Source organism: Drosophila suzukii, chromosome 3, assembly GCF_043229965.1.
Source record: "Drosophila suzukii chromosome 3, CBGP_Dsuzu_IsoJpt1.0, whole genome shotgun sequence".
Classification (NCBI taxonomy): domain Eukaryota; kingdom Metazoa; phylum Arthropoda; class Insecta; order Diptera; family Drosophilidae; genus Drosophila; species Drosophila suzukii.
The window spans coordinates 91,758,153-91,779,801 of record NC_092082.1 but is presented as its reverse complement, the minus strand read 5'-3'; the positions used below and the strand labels follow the sequence as shown (position 1 = coordinate 91,779,801).

The following is a 21,649-nucleotide window of genomic DNA, read 5'->3' as shown; positions in this document are numbered from 1 at the left end:
TGGGGGTGCGAACCCCGGTTCGGAACCAGGTTGCTAGCAGGGACACGCTCCCAGCAGGGGTATTCCCCTTGCTTTATTTGAAATTAATTTTCAATTATTACTTTATAAAATGAACTTAAGTCAATGCTATTTGTGTCTCTAAATTGTTGTATTTTTTATGTAGTTCTTCAAATTATGTTGTTTTTATTTATTAGCTGCAAATTGTGAGTTTGTTGATAATGAAAGTACTATTTTTTTAGCGTTGCTTTGCTCAAAGTAGTTTTAATTCAGTTCTTGCTTACATAAATTGTTTAAAACAATTCCTGCGACAGCTCTTCAATAAATATTAAATGAGAGTACCCATTTGTGACTTTAATAGGCTACAAGAAGACCCTTTGCGACCTCCTGGACTTTTTCCTTGCCCGCCAATTCTTCGGCAATTTTAAGAGCAAATTCATAGGCCGTTCCTGGACCTCGACTAGTGATGAGATTTCCATCCTGAACCACATTCTTGTCATCCACATAGCTAAAAGAAAATAATACCTTTTAAGAAGGGAGTCTTAAAATATAAATAAATATTAAATACCTGTACTTATCGACCAGATGGGGCTTCATCGAGGGATATGAGGTGAGGGACTTTCCCGAGGCGATTCCATGTTTGGCCAGCACGGTGGGCGCGGCACAAATAGCGGCGATGAGACCTCCGCTGGATTCCTGGTTCTTGAGGATGTCCCCAACCAGCGAAGACTCTCCCATGGCATTGGAACCTCCCAATCCTCCGGGCAGAACCACCACATCGAACTTATCGGAGGATACCTTGGCCAGCGAGGTATCAGGAAGTATTTGCACATCCCGAGAGCATTTTACCGCCTCCGCATCGTTCAAGCCGGCAACGGTGACCTTGATCTGTCAGAACACATAGTAAGTATATAGTGGGTTTGTAATGTAATAGTGGGTGAAGTACAGAACTTACCCCCGCACGTCTCAAAACATCGGCGGCTATGATGAACTCCATTTCCTCAGCCCCAGGAGCCAGGATAACCAGTGCACTCTTCGACATTTTAACAAACTTACAAAAATGTCTTGAAATTGCAGAAAATCCTAAGACCATATAGCTACGATAACTTATCGATAGCGATTGTAATAACAACGCAGCTTTGAGCAGCAAATGTCGAGATATTTGAAACTGTTAGCGGGAACATAATTAAGATAATTAACTGCACTATAATTTGGAAGTTTTGGAGAATAATTGCTTATAATTTTAAAAAACTGTAATGTCGTAGATTTAGCAGTATTAGAATTCGCTAGCTGAATCTCATCGACTTTTCTATTTTATTGTCTTCTCTTTGGCCCTTTTTTTTTGCCGAATTGATTTAAAAAGTGAATTTACATAAATGCCAAGAAATGTAAGGAAATAATTGTACAAAACTTTAACAAAAATAAACAAAAAATAAAAATAAAAAATTTAATAAGTAAATTAAACCGGTTTGAGTCCTTACTGTATAATAATTAAATTTGGTTTGAGTCCGCGTTACATTCCAATTGGCATAAGTTAAAGGTTCAAGACTGAGATATTTTTTCAAAAATATCGATGCCCCTATCGATTACTATCGATAAGATGATTAATGTTACCGTTCGCGCTGAAACAAAACGTCGTGGTATTTTCGCTTCGCCGCAAAACGGTCTTCAATCGACGGCAGCAACAAACCACGAATTAATTTTACTAATTTTAAGCCAATCGCACCGAAAATGCCCGGAAAACGCGATAAAATCCGTTGAGAGAGTGAAAAACCCAAAACGCGCGTGGGAAAAGTGAAAAAGCATCAACAAATACCAGCGATTTGTCAACAAAAAGCAGGGGAAAAAGAAGAAAAGCAATAAGTGCCGTGTGTGGGAAACGCGAAAAAGGCGAGAACAAAGAGGCGAAAAGCGAGGAAATCGCGTGGAAAACCCGAGAAAAGTGGAAAACGCGAAGGAGCCAAGGTAAATGTGGAAAATGCCTGGTGAAAATGCAACGTTTGCAGCTGGAATTTGCGTATCTTCCAGTCCAAAAAGAAAATGCAATATCTGTTGAATGTGTTTGACTGTGTGCGTGTGTGTCCCAGTGCGTGTGTATATGCGATTGTGTGTGCATTTCCAATTGTCTGTGTGGAAAAGCGAGGAAAATTGCACGGAAAACGCACGAAAAGCAATCAAAAATGTGCGGAAAAGTGCCTGAAAACGAAATGCGAAATTCACACACAAATGCAACAGGCTGTATTTACATATTTCGCTCTCGCTCTCTCGTGGAATATCTATGGCTGTGTGTGTGCGTGTGTGTGTGGTGTGGGGGAGAGCGAAGGAGAGAAAGAGAGAGCGAGAGGTTGCTACACAAATCGGATTAAATTCTTCTATCTTCCGTCTCCCTTCCGCACTAGTATCTGTGAAAACTATTAATCTCAACAAAAATATTTAACTTAATTCCAGTGTAAATTGGAATTCCTTTCGTTTTACCCACGACATTAGGCAAGGTCAATTTTGCCCGCATTTTCTATTCAGATTTCTAGATTTTCCAACTGCGGCTAATTGGGGTTATAATAGAGGTGTCTTGAAAAATGTACAAAAGTAATCATCAAGAAAACAATTAAAGTAAAAACAACAATAATTATAGATAGTATTTGCGGAAAAAGCAAAAAACCTTTGTTTACAGTAAAACAAACTAAAAAAACTAAAAACTGAATTTAAAAAATATGTTAAAAAAGATCTTTCATAAATAAACCAAAAAATCAAATCAGAAAAGTAATTCCCCTATGGTACATTTGAATAGTTCTATAGCGAAATGCTACGCCTGGAAATACTGTATACTATTTATATACTATAAAATAATAATACTATACCAATATATGCTAGATATTTGTTCTTATGTCAAATGTCTAGTCAATAATATCGAAAAGGTCGAAGGATAGACCGATATATCTTTTAGATATTTGGTTTTTCTATAAAAGATGCAAATCAATTTGATTTTGTATCTGTGTAGCCCTGATTTTAAGCTGTCTTTCAATAAGATCTACATTTATTCTGATGATAAAAAGTATTCCCTATTCCCCACTAAATCCCACAAAGGCAGTACCCACTGTAGCCGAGAAAAAGATCAACTTTGTGACAATATCCGCGGTGTTGATGCAACCGTGGGCAGCAGCTGCCTCCGATTTCCATATGAATAAAGCGCACAAACGGCAAACATAAATATGGGGAAAATCCACGAGAGCAGCGGGGGAAATGTAAATCCGAAAGATGCGAAATGCAAAATGTGGCACAAGTAACTGCAGTGCAACCCATTGTAATTTGTAATTAGAGGCAGCGCCGCCACTTCAATGTCAGTGCGACAATAATTTCTCAGGCGGCTTATTTGAGCTGGTAAAAAGCAAAACAGCAAAGGCACAAAGCAAGATACAAAAGGGGGCGTGGGGGTTTCGAGACCTCCTCCTTTTGTGAAGTCAGCGTGACGGCATGCCAGCCGAAAATTCATAAACTTAATTGCAACTTTGGATGTCGATGATATGCAAAATCTCGGTGTCATAGGCTACTGAAGTTTTTACACTTTTCGGAAGCTTAAATTAAGTTTGTTAATGGTTGAACTTTGCTACCATAATTATTTACTTTGTTTTATATTTGTAGATCTCAAATATTGTCCTTCAAGCCTTCAATTTCCAAATATTCCAATGTAATTTTGATTTTTATTGTCGACTGTTGCTTTGATAATTCCTTTAAAATTGCTATAAATAAAGAGTAACCTTTAATATTATATATTGTATGTATATTGTTTTAAATGAAACATACATTTTATTACCAAAATATTTTAACACACACTAATATATTTTTTTTCTGTCTTTGATATCATCTTATCCTGTTCTATATTTAAAAAAAGAAAAGAAATCTTTAAAATTATACTTTGTATATAATATCACAGTTCTTAAAAACTTCTTAAGTTCAATTAAATTAAAATATTTAAAATATTTTCAAAACATACATATAAGGGGAATCCTTCCCTTACCAAAATTTAAATATTACCCCTTTCTGTCTTGATATCATCCAATCCTAAACTAAATTCAAAACATTTACTTTTTATATGGTATGTTGTAGTCTTATACCATACTGGGTATAATATAAATGTATATCAGCAGTGCCCAATCGAAATTCCAAATATTTTCCATCGAATGTTTATAAAACTCAGTATATGGCTGGGATATAAACAAGCCCACAAAAGTTGCAGCCAGCAAAAAAGAGCTTGACCAATCTCTGGCAAGAAAAAACTCCTCCCAAATGTGCAAAATGTTGTTGCTGTCTTTACTACTACTACTACTACTATTGTTGTAGTTGTTGCTGCTGCCGTTGCTGCCATTGTTGTTTTTGTTAAAAACCAGCAAACAGCGGCGTCATCGTCAGCGAAGCTGGAAAATCGTTGGGATTCCATTCACATTCCAGCATGCAATTCGCATTGGATTATGTGAGCGTGTTGTTGTTTTTATTGTTTTTGTTGCTGCTCCGTACTCTTGCCTCTGCCTCTGCCTCTGCCGACGTCGACTGCTACTGCGGCAGAATGGAACAGGTGAGGCTCCATTGGCGTTGATCGTGTGCATTCCACAAAGCACACAGATACACACACACACTCGAAGAGCAGAGAGCAGGGCAATAAATACCAATACAGTGGGCTGTTTTTGCTGTTGTTGTTCGCTTTTAAAAGTAAATGAACGATAAAACAAGAAGAGGAAGAGGAGGATGGTGGGGGAAGGAGGGGATAGGATTAAGTCGAATCAAGGGATACCCTGCAAAAAGGATTATAGCAAATGGAACAAAATGAGGTTTCTAATCTACATTTTAAAGCAAGAAATCTAATAACTTTATAATTTTCTGATAAAATTAAATTTTGTAAAATAGTTCTATTATTTTCAACAGTATTTATTTTTTTCGTGGGTTTCGTCCTTTCAATAGTATTTATTTTTTTCGTGGGTTTCTGATGAATTTGTAAGATATACATATACACGAGTACTTGTGAAATGTTCCAAATAGTTCGACTTATAGGAAAGCGTAACACTAATTCCACTGCTTTTGCACATTAATCTATTTGATCCTAGAACACCATTGGAAAGAAGAGGTTTCCATAGAAATCTTTAACAATTTTCCAGGGAAAGGGGCGGCTGTTGTGGGTGTCTCTCGATCAGCATCCCCCCGAAAACCCGCCTGGAATTTTCCCCACCCCCTTCTCCACCACTGTGGGCTGCAATGCAAGTCCAGCGACGTCGACGACGAAAATGCAATTTAGCTCGTTTTTCTTGCTTGCTTCGATTGCCCCCTTCGCCGTCCCTGCCCCACCCCCTTTTACCCCCACTCCACACATTTAAAATACGCCTCTGTGTGTGTGTAAGAGAGTGGATGAAAAAAGGGAAAACGAAAACACAGAGAGCAAAAGCAAAGCAAAGGAAAAGCAACAAAACAGCAGCCGCCGACCCGCCCCCTTTTTTCCGCCTGCTGCCTCCCCCTTTCCGCCTCCTTTCCTCCTCCCTTCCTCTTCTTCTTCTTCGCCGCTGTGGAATGCGCATTTTTGCAATAATAATCAGCAACTAATACTATTTTTATCTTCTGCCCTGACGCGTCGCACACTTCTTCGCTGGGGAGAGTGTGTGAGTGTGTACATGAGTGTTTGCCCCCTGCAGCGAGTATCTCTCTCTCTCTCTCTCGCCGCCTCTGTGCCCCCTTTCGATTGATCTCTTTTAGAGGCCCCGTAATGCCCTCGGGATTTTGGTATCTCACGTCTTTTTCAGTTTAGTAATTCCTTATCATAGTTGGAAAATAATATTTCTGATAAATTAGTTTAAGTACAAGTTGATTTCCAAAATCTCAATTTAAAAAGAAAAATAATTTCCAAGTTCTCCCGTGTTCTATTCGATATATTACTAAGATCACATTATTAAGAGATTTTCAATGTGATCTACATAGATTTTTCTGCCCTCATATGATTAACCCATACCTTAACCTAAAAATACTAACTGATGGTTAATCCCTAAGACAAATACCACTTTTAATAATCCCTTGCTTACACAGTGTAATTATCAGGTGATTAAACACCTCCCTACAAGTGTCAAAATAAACACAATCTCGACAAAATAAATATTAAATCCTAGTTTGCGAAAGTGATTAGAGTTAGTATCTAAGACAAGCGTTACACAACTACAGGCATTCTTGGGTCTTATGTAAGGATTTTCACTCCACTCAAAGTATTTTATTTTGGGACACTTAAATTCCTGCAATATTAGATTTGCTCAATGCGTATAATTGCCAATAAACTCTCTCAATTAATGCTAAATGCAAAATTCCGCCTAAGCGAAAATGAGAAATAAAAGCCATTTAGATATAGCCTTAGATATAAAGCGGCACTCGGTCTTTTATGTGGAGGCACAACTTTGGACGCAATTAAACAATTAAAGATTCCCAAAGCGTAGCCGCTTAATAACGCATCAAAATCAAAATATTCCAGCCGAGTGGGAGTGAGACGGAGCAAGGAAAGAGATGGTCGATGGCAAGTGAATTAGTTATTTGGATTGTTAATTAGTTATTGAACGTACGTACACACTCGGTCGTTTATTTGCGCAATAATACTGGGCGGTATGCGTGGAATGCGCAAATTTCCCAACTTGGCACCAAAACAAAATAATGCGGGAGGCTATAGGCTATATAACACACGTATGTATGGGTATAGTTATATAGCCACCAGGGCCGATCTCTGTTGACACTCGGATTTGGCGCGTGGGGCTGAGATGTTTACCCAACCAAGATCTATATGTTCCCCCGGCCTGTTATCATCTATGTCTCGTGTACACAACCCCGGCAAAATTCACATTCCTTGGCAAAAGCTAATAGAATAGAATTAAAGTAAAGAAAACAACTTTTGTCAACAGAATAATTAAAACTCATATTTTTGCCGTGCCATTCTGTGTTGCTGCTGTGGCTTTTATGTTCGAGCGAATTTACAGGGCAATCAAAATGTTGTGTGCAGATCAAGGCACCAGAGTCATGTTTGAACATTGGCAGATGTCTATGGTTCATTATCTCTAGATATATGTTCATGAGCGAGTGCTTCGGGGAATGTCAACTATTCAGTGTGCCAACTTTATGGGCAAATCGCGAAATCGGTTATTAATGGAGCCATTAATATGCAAGCAATGATCTTCTAGAGGCCGCAGAATTCTTGAAATGGTCGAAGGGATCTGATGCAGAAAAAAATAAACTTTAAAACTATATGTATTTCGATAGCTCTGAAAAAGAATTAACTTTGGACGATGGCTGTTAGCTAGCTTTTCCCATAATTTCATCGGAATGGAACATAGTAACATTGTCGATTTATAAACAAACAAAAAATAAACCACTTGGGATAAGAGTCGATTACTATATCGAAATTTACCCATTTGAACAGTTGGTTTTTCATGAGTCACTCTCAAAAGGAGGCATACGATAAGTAAGGGATCATTTCTGTATGATCTTTAAATTAAAAACTTGTATTTTGGTTATTATAAAGTGTAGGAATCATTAAAAATTCAGTTATTTTTATAATTTTCGTTTAAGGTCACAGACTTAGGATCTCAGTGAGTCTTTTCTCTACATTCTGCAGGGTATTACAAACTTCGATCACTTAAGTTTTACCCCATGTTCGTTGCGTTTCCTTCCTCATTTGCACTTGGCACAAATTCGGCGAAATTCCGTGTTTGTTTACATATCTATCTGTCGATGGCTATTTCATAGTCAGGTGCGCACGCCACTCCCTCCGCCCCCCGATCCCCCTATATAGTGTGAACTTAATGGTTCGTCATAAAAATGGGTTTGTATTTGCGTTGCTGCCTTTTCGGTGTGGGGATTTTTTTTACATTTCCCCAGAATTCGAAACATGACATAAGAGCATAATTTATGAGCACCCCTGCCACCACCTGAATTCCCCACTACTTTTTGCCCTCGATCAGTTGCAACTTGGGATCTGTTTGAACCCGAAAATCACTGTCAAAAGGCGTGAAAATCATGCAAAAGAAGGCACTTCCTCCGCAAGTTACGATGGTCATTACGAACAATGAGTGTGGATTTTCCGGGAGCTCTAAGACCCCCGATATTCAGTGACTCACGTCGCTGGCATTCAAATGGGCCGACAAACCCATCAGCAGGGCCAGATAGAGGTGCGTATCTGGAGTTCTCGACTGACGAAATAGCTATAGTTTTTGGAGTCAACATAATAGTTTTATTCGAAACGCTTACAAATTTTATTAGAATATTTTTTAGCTTTATCCTTGGGTGCATAAGGAAATGGTTACTGGGAATATATCAATTGAATACTACATATTAAATTGTTAGTAATGTATAATCCAGTTTTTGTTTTTAAAACTTCTGTGATGAAGAATTTATTCAGAGAACTTATGTATTCATAAGTAGTTAGGTATAACCCAACAATTAAGTTCAGGCTGTCTGAACCGAATAACTTCTGTGTGGGTTTTTAATGAATGGGTCACTTTGGAGGAACCTTGTTTCGCATATAGCGTGTGACAATTTTCGTTAGACCAATTTTCTCATCCAATTCCCCCGTCTTCTCGTCTATTTTCAGCTCCAAGTTGGCCGCCATCGATTCGTGCGTAGGATCAATTAAAATTCCGTGAGGCCGAGAATCAAATCAAATTAAAAATCAACTAATATTTTGATATTCAAATATTCAAATGAAATTCATTCATCGCCTGGGACTTTTATTCGGATCTGCCAACTATTTTCGAGTTTGAATTGTGTCTGCGGCTAGCGCAGAATCTGTGATAAAGCAGAAAAATGTACAAAGAATACGAAAGATCAGAAATCGGAAAAAAAGATACAATATACAAATACAAATAAAATGTGAGGAGAAATATTTACATGCAAAATGAATGTTGGGCGGCGAGAGAAGTTTTTGTTATAATGCAAATGTGAAGTGGAAGAATTCCCGGCGCGAGTGATAAATAATCCGACGACAAACAAAAGCAGAAGCCTACACAGCGAGAAAGAGCAGTGCAAACACATTTATCTTTATTGAGAGCAACAATATCAAGATCGAGATAATAAAGCATCGTAAACCTTCGCCTGCCCGAGACCAAGTAGTTCATTATAAAGTCTCGCCACAAATAATCAAATGCTAAAAGTGCCTTCCCAGCCGGGGAAAAATTCAGCAACGCGACGGATTCAACAAAGCAACAGCAAAGCCAAACAAATCACAAATCGAGTGGTATAATCTATCTATTTACGTGTATTTTATACAAAACATCCAATTAAATAATAAAAACAAGGGGGCAAAGCCGCTGAAATATTTATTTCATTCAAATCTCTGGCCGCCGATGTGCCCCAGTGTGTGTGTGCTGCTGTGCGTGTGCGAGTGAGTCGAGCATTTTTTGTGATATGAGTGCTAAATATCACAGGGCGAAGAAGCAGCATTATGCATCCAGCGGGCGAAAAAAGGGGCGGTCGCCCCAATGCCAATAAATACACAGCGGAAGCCCTCGAGAGCATCAAGCAGGACCTAACCCGATTCGAAGTACAAAATAACCATAGGAATAATCAGGTAAGAGTAGAGAGTATCTGAGAAAATTCATTTTTCCAGAGTAGATGCGCGAATTCTTTAGCATCATTAAGTTGAAATTCATTTATTCCTCGAAATATTTTGCGGCACTCAACTGCATCCCAATTTTCCTAGGATTGAATAAGTAGATTCCAAAGGTTTTCACTTTGCTAAAGCGAATTCTTAAGCACCTTTTATAAAAGTGTATAAAATAATACTTATAAATCATTCATAGATGCTTCTTCCTAGCAAGACAATATATAAAAACAAACTTGGGATAAATTTGCGTGAGTTCTTAGATCGCTTTTTGAATCAGATCGTAGATTTTATCAAATAATTAATGGGTTGGTTCAAGAAGATCTTCATTCATCCAAAAAAGTAGTTCATATGGTAAACAGAAAACAAGAAAAGGAAAGATGATTTTGTTTTTAGCGCCGAAATAGGGAAAAGTATCTTTAAATAATATCTTCCAATAACACGGACAGAAGACCATATCATTTATCTTAAAATAACAGAAACCTTTATAATCTGTGTCCAATTTTCTCTGTTTTCCTACGAAATACATAAAACTAATCGGGGATTGGGGATTATCCACCGCTGACTCACTCAAAATGTTTAATTCGAGCTGTTGAACAGGCTTAAGGAATTTAAAAAACCGTTTAGCTCCATGCCACTCAACATATCTCAGTTAAGCTCGGTTTAGCCCCCTCACATTCCACTTAAGAACGTCTTAGCTCTCGCGTGGAAGTTATGCCATTAAAAACGCTTATCACAACGTTTTATAGTCGGTCGACAAATGATGCGACAACCAAGACACAAAAGGAGAAGACACGACAACTAATAAAAACTAATAACCAGATAAAATGCAAGCCACAAAAGCACTACCATTGGAAAGAGATTTTTTCAAAGGCGTGGGTGATTATTGAGGTGAGACTGGAAAAGCGGTGCCATCCAGCAAATGCTCTTGATTTTATGTCTTCTTTTGATAATCTTTAAGTGTTTGTTGTTTATAAAACTGAATTTATAATGTTGATATTAATTCAGTCAAACTTTCATATTTCACATTAGTATCTGGCTGGAAATAATATAACTATGCTTCGAGAATCAAATCTTATTATATCCTAAAACATGAGACTGTATTCGTTCAGTTCTCAAGAACTATAATGTATAATGACCAAATTTATTCTCTTTTGCCAAGAACAGCGTCAGATTTTTTTTTAGAATCTGGCACGAGCCGCGGACTTTTTACCTGCGCGCGCGAGTTTGAACAAGGTCAGGAGGTGGGTGAATAAGTGGGTGGGTGGATGGTCAGCTGTGGCAACAACAGCAACAGGAGCTGGCAATTAGGCTGGTCAAAAGGAAAAGATCTAGACGAGCTATATTTAAACCGAAAACAGAGGCAGCGCAGAGAGGGGGCGAAATTAATGAACTGGCAAGCGAAATGCAATTGACCTTCTGGCTTCCGAGTGGGTGGATGGGTGGCGACGGGCTGGCAGACAAAGTGACCGGCGAAAGAGGGACGGAAGATCAGCTACACGGAAAGAAAAATGAGATATGCGCTGTCAAGTAGAAATTCTTTTAACAAATGAAATATTAAAATTATTTTATTTCCATACAATACCTTTTTTTCATAATAATAGTTGATAGACTTGGTACTTTCTTATCGATAAAGAAAATCACCATATCTCATAATATTTTTTTTTGTGTAGAGTGAGGGAAATGAGAGCACACACACGAGACGATCTTTAAAGTTCTGAAGTGTGCGTACACGCGATCGCCCTGGATTCTTGGCATTGACGTCACACTCTCAACTCAACCGATCAGATCGGAATATATATATTCCTACCCAATTGATGAGTGGGTTGCTATTGATTTCAATGAATGCCGAAAATTCCCGTAAAGATGGTCGGGCAGGGGGCAAATGACTAATGGTCGAGTTGGTCTTGCACGATCAGTTAAAGACTTCAGCACCATCGCTGCAATTAGCCAAGCAACCGGCCATAATCATTTATTAACTGGTTGCTCACTCCGCAATCAACAATCTTAAATCAGGAGTTAGATACAGTGCGTAACAAGAGTGTAAGTACAAAAAAATATAGAATGGCCTAGGTGTTTAAAAAAAATTGGGGAATATTATAGTAATATACTTCTTGGCTGTACCAAATTTCTTTTTCATTAACGTTCTTTGCAAGTTACTACTTTCCAAACAGAAAACTACAACATAACAACCCATTCGAATGCTATTCTATTAAAAAGATAATACTGCTTTAAAGAATGGCATACTCAAATGACTTGTTTATGGTTATTTATATGATCTTTGAGAGTATGAATCCTTTCAATAATTCACCACATCCCATAACAGGATATTTTTGATGACTAACCCATTTCGATGACTGCTCTCCTGTCAGCATTCCGTTTTTAAGCCACTATTAAAGATTTCAATCGTTGCAAGGCCTAAAGTTCTGAAACGGGCTTTAAAAAATGCGAAAGAGCCGTGCAGAAAGGAGTTTTCAGAGGGGAGGACATAAAAATTCTTAAATATTATCTGACGGGTCATCAATTTAAAGTTTTACGACCTCCACTTGCCAGCTACTGTTTGCTGCGACTGTAAATTATGTTTCGGGCTCTTCGGGCTCGGATTTGGATTCGGGCTCTCGGGGCTCCGGGGATCGGGCGAAAGAAGAATTCCGCAGTCTTCGGAGGGGAAGCGGAGGGGGAAGATTTCTCTTAATCCAGGCGATGGGCGTGCTCAGGTTTTTGGCCATAAAATATATGCTTTGCAGTTGGCTAATTGTTATGACTGCGGCCAGTTTGGACAGGCCAATTTAATGCTGCAATTGCTGTGCCATTGGCATTGGTTTTCGGTCGGGGTTTTCGGTTTTGGCCAACTTTCGCCCGGCTTCTCGGCCTACGCCTGCCTCTGCCGAACTGAGCTGAACACCGGAGCACAATGGCCCGGCTAATTGGTCATGCTGAGCGCTAAATACCAGAAACCCATAATCTGCTCATATATGGCTCATACGTTTGGAGTACTGTCTGCGAGGGGGGTTTTCCTCCTTATGTGGGCAGTGCATGTCAGAGCGATAAACGATAGACGATAAATAAATTCCAAATTTATGCGCGGCCCGATCAACACTTTCGGCGGCCATGTTCACGCCTACACAAATGTTTTATACTTTTAAAAGTTTACCCATCGCTTTGATACCCCTTAAAATAATAAGAGTTTATTTTTACCATTTCAATTTAATCTAGATTTGGAGAAAATAAGACAATATATTATGAAAATATATACCTCTTATAAATGTAAAATATTTAATATAATATAAAAATGATATAGTGCTTCTACTATATGTTTAGGACCATGCTAGGCTAACATTTTTATATTAAGTACTACCTAAGTTCTTTGTTTAAAAACCAAGGTAATAAGTATCTAAAAGTCCAATGTAAGACATACAAAACCTCTTTTCTTAGCGGCATTTTAGCCGGTTAGCTACCAACGAATCGCGTCTTGAAAATTCATATTGCTCCTGCTATAAATATCCATATCAAAAATGGTTGGGCCACAAGTATGCAAAGAAATTAATTAAAATCACAATCGCTGATAATAAATAAAAATACAAACGTTAAAAAGGCGGCGAATAAACAAGACGCCAACGCATTCAACAGTGAGCCAAATGCCATTACAATAAAAATTAAAATAATCCATAAATAAATTAGTGAACAAATCGAAGCAATCGATTTGTGGAAGCGGAGGTCCCAGCTTTGGCAATACCAATTCAGGGTCTATTCCGTCCATATGATATGTGACATATTTGGTGCTGTTATGGTCGCCGCGTACACATGTAATCCCAATTTTAGATTTGGTGCGAATTAGGCTATTTATAAGGAGTGTGAGCACAGTGAGTGCAAAAAGTGTGAGTTTTCATAAAGATGTCTTGATTTGAGTTTCTTGGAAATATGGAATTATAATTAATTCTTTATTTAATTGTAATAATAACTTTAATATTTCAGGGTATTTAAACACTTTTCTTCGCCACTGTTGCGCTGTCTGCAACCAATTCTTGGGGGACACATTTCATTTCGAGCGAAATGGAATTCCTTGGGGTGCAATTTTCAACTAATTTGCCCGATTTTCATGCGAAAAATTTGTTGAACCTGTCGGTGGGTCGCTTTCGCTTGATTTTCTTTATTCTCGCGCTCAGCGCCTTAGCTATTTTCTCAGGAATTTTCACCTAAACATATGCGAGTGTGTGTCTTTATCGTATATGGTACAGACATATCCAATATATATCAGCAGAAGCAATCGCCGAAAAAAGAATGTGTGTTGCCTCTAATAATAACAAAAGACAAACAGACAAACGCACAGCCCCCAAGCACTCACACAAACAAAAGTCGGCGTGCGGCAGAATGTTTGGCTATATCGATATAGTGCTTCTATGGTCTGATCGGTGAGAGATATTCCCAGCACCCTCTCCGAAAAAACCAAAAAAAGGCCAATCATAAATATGAAAGTCATATCTTAGACCTAAAATAGGATTCATAGTTTAACTATAAGGAATGCTCTGTGTGTGGTTTTTAATGTATGGTATCAGTTTGGGTACATTTTTTATTATACTAATTTTAAGGACCTTGCTCATACACCTTGCTCATACAAATATGTATTTATCATCAAAGCTAGTCTTCCGTGTGCTCAAATTTTTACACAAATATGTGACAGTTGCCAAGAATTTCGATTTTGGATGTACTTAGTTGGCATTGTGATTTTTGAGAATTTACAAGCGAAAATTTCTAAACATTACCCCTGACATAATATAGTTTGATCATTAGTTCGGTTCAATGATATTCATTCTGGGAACCTGTACATTTTTTTCTTCAATTCTCTAATTTAATACTAATTTTAAAACGGAGTGTACAGAAAAACTAGCGCTTAAACCTCGAAACCTATACTTTATCTTCCAGTTCTAAAAGGTATATATATTCTTGTGTAATCCGATGATTCTTTTGACCTTGCCTTCAGCTTAATCGCTTTGCAAATTGCATTGACGACCGCAAAGCAAAGGAGCTTAAGTGGATTAGCGAAAGTGTTTCGGCAATTCTACGTTTCGTAATTCCCCTCGCCCTTAAGTCCCCCGGTAAATCCAATTTATTTTATTTCAAAAAATTTAGCAATGCCAATTTGCGTGGGCGACACTTTTTCTTGGTCTTCTTGTTGCACTTGCTGATTTAGTGAGCCCATTGGCTTTCGCTAATTTGCCGTAAATTGGCTTTCATGTAAGGCTGCGAAGAAGAATGGGGTATCGGGATTCGGGGTGTCTTGAAGACCCCCTCAAAGAGCGACGCACAGTCTGCTGGGGGTCTTTGTCGGGTTTCGCTTGGTTCGCGTCCTTGGTTTTAATTTGATTCCCATTAAAATCGCGACATGTAGCGTGGTTGATATTCCCTGAATAAAATTAGACCAATTTAGCATCATATAAAAATATATCTAACCAGAAAATCTTTATTCAATTTCCAATTTTGCTTGCATGTTCTATAAAAATCATAAAATAAAAAAACAAAAATTTTGACTTAATGAGAACACGAAATTAAAACCTTCTGAGTAATTTCTCGCCAAGCAAGTCTGAGTTTATGAATTTTAAACGTCTTGTTATCTTATAAACCGTCAATTTAATGAATTATTTAAGTTATATTAATGTACATGTTTAATGGCTTGTCAATTGTTTATTAAATATAAGGGTATTTTGGGTATACTGTAACCAATCTAGTACTTGATCTAAAGAATTCGCGGTTTGTCTTTGCTGAGTTAGAGTGGTCCGTTTTCTTTATCCTTTACTTTTAAAATATTATTGATTGTTTATTCAGAATATCAAATATTATGCACGTATAGTCCTGAAGACTTCGCGTTCCCACATCGCACACAAATTCCCATCACGTTGCCATCTCTAGAAGAGAACGAAGAGAGTGGGGCATTCAAAGTCATAAAACCGAGGATCAGTCACAAAAGGGCAAAAGATTGTCGGTGAGAAGGGGGATAAGGAAGGGGATTGGTATCAAAGGAACGCGTAAAACGAGTAGCAGACAAGGAGAGAAAGAGAGCCCCAAAAAGATCAAACAAATGGGTGGGAGCGAGATGGAAGCAAGGGCAACCTTCAATGCAAGTGTATTTGTTTTTGTGTTTTGGAGCGCATCTGGCAGCCGGCTCTTCTTCTTTCCCCTCTTCTACCCCTTCTTCTTCCTGCTCCCCATTCTCCCCCTCTCTCTCGTTCGCTCTATCTCGCTCGCTCCCATTGCCTGCGCTTGACTTTTAGGAATTTCACGACGATGGCAAGAATTTTATTTCGTTGCTTTGGTCGCCTCATTTCTCAGCTCTTTTGTTTTAGCCTCCGTTTCGCTTTTTGTTGCTCATTGTTTTTGTTTCTGTTTTTTATGCACGCCTTTTGTTTAGTTTTTGATACTTTTTTTAGTGCAGGAATGTCGATCGCACATGGGCGTAGTGAAAAGGATTTTGAGGGGGGGTTGGGGTACTCTCTGCTGTATTGAAATATAAAAGATTACAGTCATAAGATACATTTTTGATATTTTTTTATAAGTTGTATTATTCATAAGTGTTCAACATATCTAATAGATACACTTTGCCTTTGACTCAAAAAGATACGCAAATTATAAAAACGATAATCATGTTGTACGGTATTTTTAGGAATTTAGGATGAGAAATGAAATGAGATAATAATAAATGGTACGATTACACTCCCTTAAATATAGGTTCTAAAGAAGTAATATCTTCTCTTGTGGTATGCTTACGTACATATGTAAAAGATTAGTAATCTTAATCTTAATCTTGTTAATCTAAACTAACCGCCTGCTCCGCCCATTCCAGAATTACACACCACTGCGATATACGGCGACCAACGGACGCAACGATGCACTTACTCCGGACTACCACCACGCCAAGCCGCCGATGGAGCCGCCGCCCTCCGCGTCGCCCTCGCCGGACGTGGTCATCCCGCCGCCCCCCGCCATCGTAGGTCAGCCCGGATCCGGTTCCATATCCGTATCCGGAGTGGGCGTTGGTGTGGGCGTGGGCGTGGGAGTGGGCGTGGCGAACGGACGAGTGCCAAAGATGATGACGACTCTGCTGCCAAACAAACTGATACGGAAACCGAGCATCGAGAGGGACACGGCGAGCAGTCATTACCTGCGCTGCAGCCCGGCCTTGGATTCCGGAGCCGGAAGTTCCCGGTCGGACAGCCCCCACTCGCACCACACCCACCAGCCGAGCTCGCGGACGGTTGGGAATCCCGGCGGAAATGGGGGCTTTTCCCCCTCGCCAAGTGGATTCAGTGAGGTGGCACCGCCGGCGCCGCCACCACGCAATCGCAACTCACCTGTAATAACCCAAAACGGGCTGAAAAACCCGCAGCAGCAGTTGACGCAGCAGATGAAGTCCTTGAACCTGTATCCTGGCGGCGGAAGTGGTTCTGTGGTGGTGGAGCCGCCACCGCCCTACCTAATTCAAGGTGGAGCCGGCGGAGGAGGAGGAGCACCGCCGCCACCACCGCCCAGTTACACGGCCTCCATGCAGTCGCGGCAATCGCCCACGCAGTCCCAGCAGTCTGATTACAGGAAGTCCCCCAGCAGTGGGATATACTCGGCCACCTCGGCAGGATCGCCGAGTCCCATCACCGTGTCCTTGCCACCGGCGCCACTGGCGAAGCCGCAGCCACGCGTCTACCAAGCCAGGAGTCAGCAGCCGATCATCATGCAGAGTGTGAAGAGCACGCAGGTCCAGAAGCCCGTGCTCCAGACCGCAGTGGCCCCCCAATCCCCCTCGAGTGCCTCGGCCAGCAACTCGCCTGTCCACGTGCTGTCCGCACCACCGTCGTACCCCCAGAAGTCCGCAGCCGTGGTGCAGCAGCAGCAACAGGCAGCGGCGGCGGCGCAGCAGCAGCAACATCAACACCAGCAATCCAAACCACCAACGCCCACGACACCGCCTCTGGTGGGCATGAGCAGCAAGCCCAACTGCCTGGAGCCGCCGTCCTATGCCAAGAGCATGCAGGCCAAGGCGGCCACGGTGGTGCAGCAGCAACACCAGGTGCAGCAGCAGCAGCAACAAGTGCAACAGCAGCAGCAGCAACACCACCAGCAGCAGCAGCAGCAACAACTTCAGGCCCTGCGGGTGCTCCAGGCACAGGCTCAGCGGGAAAGGGAGCAAAGGGAGCGGGAACGAGATCAGCAGAAGCTAACCAATGGCAATCCCAGCCGGCAGTTGCCCCCACCACCGCCGTATCAAAGCAACAACAACAGCAGCGAAATCAAACCACCCAGCTGCAATAACAATAACGTACAAATAAGCAACAGCAATTTGGCGACGACACCGCCCATACCGCCTGCTAAATACAACAACAACTCCTCCAACACGGGAGCAAACAGTTCCGGGGGCAGTAATGGGTCCACCAGCACCACTGCCTCCTCGTCGACGTCCTGCAAGAAGATCAAGCACGCCTCACCCATCCCGGAGCGCAAGAAGATCTCCAAGGAGAAGGAGGAGGAGCGCAAGGAGTTCCGCATCCGGCAGTATTCCCCGCAAGCCTTCAAGTTCTTCATGGAGCAGCACATCGAGAACGTGATCAAGTCCTATCGCCAGCGAACCTATCGCAAGAATCAGCTGGAAAAGGAGATGCTCAAGGTGGGGCTGCCCGACCAGACGCAGATTGAAATGAGGAAGATGCTGAACCAGAAGGAGAGCAACTACATTCGGTTGAAGCGCGCCAAAATGGACAAGAGCATGTTCATCAAGCTGAAGCCCATTGGCGTGGGTGCCTTTGGGGAGGTGACGCTGGTGCGAAAGATCGACACCTCTAATCACTTGTACGCGATGAAAACCCTGCGGAAAGCCGATGTCCTGAAGAGGAATCAAGTGGCCCATGTGAAGGCCGAGAGGGATATCCTGGCGGAGGCCGATAACAATTGGGTCGTGAAGCTATACTACAGCTTTCAGGACAAGGATAATCTGTACTTTGTGATGGACTACATACCAGGTGAGTGGAATCCGTTTAGTTCCATTGAGTCTGACTAATAAAAACCTGTGTGTTCTCTGCAGGGGGTGACCTAATGTCGCTGCTCATCAAGTTGGGCATTTTCCAGGAGGAGCTGGCCAGATTCTACATCGCCGAGGTCACTTGCGCCGTGGACAGTGTCCACAAAATGGGCTTCATTCATAGGTAATGGAAGATATCATATGTATTTGAATATCTTATTGGGTTACTCTAAAAGATTCACCATATCTAATATGTGTTACATCCTCCTGCAGGGACATCAAGCCTGACAACATACTCATTGACAGAGACGGACACATAAAGCTCACCGACTTTGGCCTGTGCACGGGATTCCGATGGACGCACAACTCCAAGTACTACCAGGAGAATGGTAAAATAAGATAAACTATCTACGAGACGAATAAACTGTTTTAATAACACCATTTAAATTACCATAGGCAACCACTCGCGCCAGGACTCGATGGAACCATGGGAGGAGTACTCGGAGAACGGACCCAAGCCCACCGTGCTGGAGCGGTGAGTTTCGTACACTTAATTAATATGGAAAGCCATTAATAAAAGTATGCCGAACTCGCAGGCGGCGGATGCGCGATCACCAAAGAGTCCTGGCCCACTCGCTGGTGGGCACCCCAAACTACATAGCTCCCGAGGTTCTGGAAAGGAGTGGATACACGCAGCTCTGCGACTACTGGAGCGTGGGCGTCATTCTGTACGAGATGTTGGTGGGTCAGCCGCCCTTCTTGGCCAACAGTCCGCTGGAGACGCAACAAAAGGTGCCGTATCAATTACATTGTGCATAAAAATGCAATAACCCAAGAGTGATGGCTCCGTTTCAGGTGATTAACTGGGAGAAAACGCTGCATATACCGCCGCAGGCCGAGTTGTCGCGGGATGCCACGGATCTGATACGGAGACTTTGCGCGTCGGCTGACAAGCGGCTGGGGAAGAGCGTAGACGAGGTCAAGGGCCACGACTTCTTCAAGGGCATCGACTTTGCGGACATGCGGAAGCAAAAGGCGCCCTACATACCGGAAATCAAACACCCCACAGACACGTCCAACTTCGATCCCGTGGACCCGGAGAAGCTGCGCTCCAACGACTCCAACATGAGCAGCGGCGATGACATCGATCTGAATGACAGGCCCTTCCACGGATTTTTCGAATTTACCTTCAGGCGATTCTTCGACGACAAACAGCCGCCGGATATGACGGACGATCAGGCGCCGGTTTACGTCTGAACTATTGACCTATTTCCCACCCCCAATCCCTCAATCCCACCCCGAAAATCATTGTTAGTCAAATAGTCACAAAAAGGGGAGAGACATTATCGAGTGGGTTTGGTTTTTGTAAAGAATGCGTGACTATAGAATGAGAACTATATATATTATATAAATTATAGGAGAAAGTAGCGAGGGAACTACACATATACATACAAATACAAATATCTATATACATATATATGCCCGAGGGCATGAACTGAATAAATTTAAAACGGAACAGAATAGAGATGAGAAGAGAAGAGAAGAGCGAGTCAGGACTTTCGACTTTCAAACTGAGCATAGTATATCCTTCTACCGTACTCCATAACGAACGCTATAACCATAAATATTTAAACTGTTGGAAAAGAAAGGGACCAACTGGAAAATCGAACACTTCTGGTGCTCAAAGCAAAACGAAATGCCTTAAGAACGAGACGAGAACGCGAATTTACCCAACCACTCCTCTCCTTTCCCGCCTCCAATCCGATGGCCGGAATTCAACTCAGCAGGCTGGTGAAATCCCGGCCATCCCACAAAGTCCCATCCAGAATCGGGATTGAGAGGCGCGCGATGGAGCAACGGAGACCAAAAGTCGCACGGCAGCGATATAAGCGGGTCTTATAAGCCTAATCTAAATCTAATCCGGAAGAGCAGGACCGAAAATCTGTGTCTTTCTGCCCAATCCATCTATCACTGCTCTTCAAATGTGACCTCCCCCCACCCAAAAAAAGAACAAAACTTAGACATAACCTATGTGAAAATATCTAGCAATGTTAGACCAACTTGTTGAATGCCAAATCAAATTGTTTAGCCCCACATGGGAAATGTGTGGGGGAAGTTCAACACATATTCTCTGATAGCAAACAGAAAACACAAACCGATACGAGGAGAGCTACGGAAATTGTAATCTTTCTACTGTAATATTGTAAAGAAGAACGTTAATTGTAATCTATTCTAAAGTTGTGTAGCGCCCTAAGATGTTTTTTAGTTTATAGACCGCTAACCGTAATCTAGTTTAATTCCTAACACTTAAGCGAGAGTACATCAATTTTTTGTTTGTCGTAGGTTCGTTGGAAAATGCTTAACGGGAAACGATTTGTTTTTCTATTGAATTAGCTGCAGTTTGTATGTGCGTGTGTTTTTATTATGATTATATATATCCAACTAAATATATAGGAATGGAACCTATTTTAAATGTGAGAGGAGATCGAGCTAATTGAAAGAAAATACAAACGAACTCTGTGTGCCTTGGCCAATTAGTTTACTAAAGCAAATTAATAAATGGAAAAGAAAATTTTACAAAAACGCTTCACAGCTGGTTATTTTTGGGATCTTTTGAGATCCAATTGTTTTGATTTATTTTTTAGTCCTGGTCGATATTATTGCAATTCTAACTAAAATTTTATTTTAAATACAATTTTATTGTGGATTAATTTAAGTAGGTAATGATGATTCTGGCTTGTAGGTATGAAATCGAACCTACATATGTAGTACTTGCGTTCGATTTCTGAATGAAAGTAAAATACTTTAGAAGCCATTTGTGTCTACCACAGGGGGCAAGTTTTGGCTGGACGCATTCCAGATCCTATAGGACACTTGAAGGCCTTAAAGAAGTCTTCATTTCTTGTTAAGGAAGCCAGAGCATGGGACCTGGCATGCTTCGAAAAGAAGTAAATAAGCCGCGTGGACCCCAGAAAGAAGAGCTGATCCGGCAGCAGGTCGAGTCCTGGCATCATCTCGTTGACCCTCTGCTGCGTAGGACC

General features: G+C 41.1%; 2 protein-coding genes across 2 annotated transcripts; one reads left to right on the top strand and one right to left on the bottom strand.

The window, feature by feature from the left end:
- Window positions 1-230: 230 nt before the first annotated feature.
- Window positions 231-1,111, bottom strand: dj-1beta. Its single transcript, XM_017085788.4, has 3 exons — window positions 953-1,111; window positions 566-885; window positions 231-505 (listed from the first exon to the last, which is right to left on the bottom strand). Exons 1-3 carry the CDS (start codon window positions 1,088-1,090, stop codon window positions 352-354), a joined length of 612 nt encoding a protein of 203 aa, XP_016941277.4. The 5' UTR covers window positions 1,091-1,111; the 3' UTR covers window positions 231-351.
- A 529-nt stretch (window positions 1,112-1,640) lies between these two features.
- Window positions 1,641-21,191, top strand: wts (serine/threonine-protein kinase warts). The gene is made up of 8 exons (XM_017077449.4): window positions 1,641-1,962; window positions 8,600-9,574; window positions 16,446-18,609; window positions 18,672-18,792; window positions 18,882-18,997; window positions 19,065-19,143; window positions 19,205-19,400; window positions 19,464-21,191. The coding sequence occupies exons 2-8, from the start codon at window positions 9,449-9,451 to the stop codon at window positions 19,863-19,865; spliced, it is 3,204 nt and encodes a 1,067-aa protein (XP_016932938.3). The 5' UTR covers window positions 1,641-1,962; window positions 8,600-9,448; the 3' UTR covers window positions 19,866-21,191.
- The last annotated feature ends 458 nt before the right edge of the window (window positions 21,192-21,649 follow it).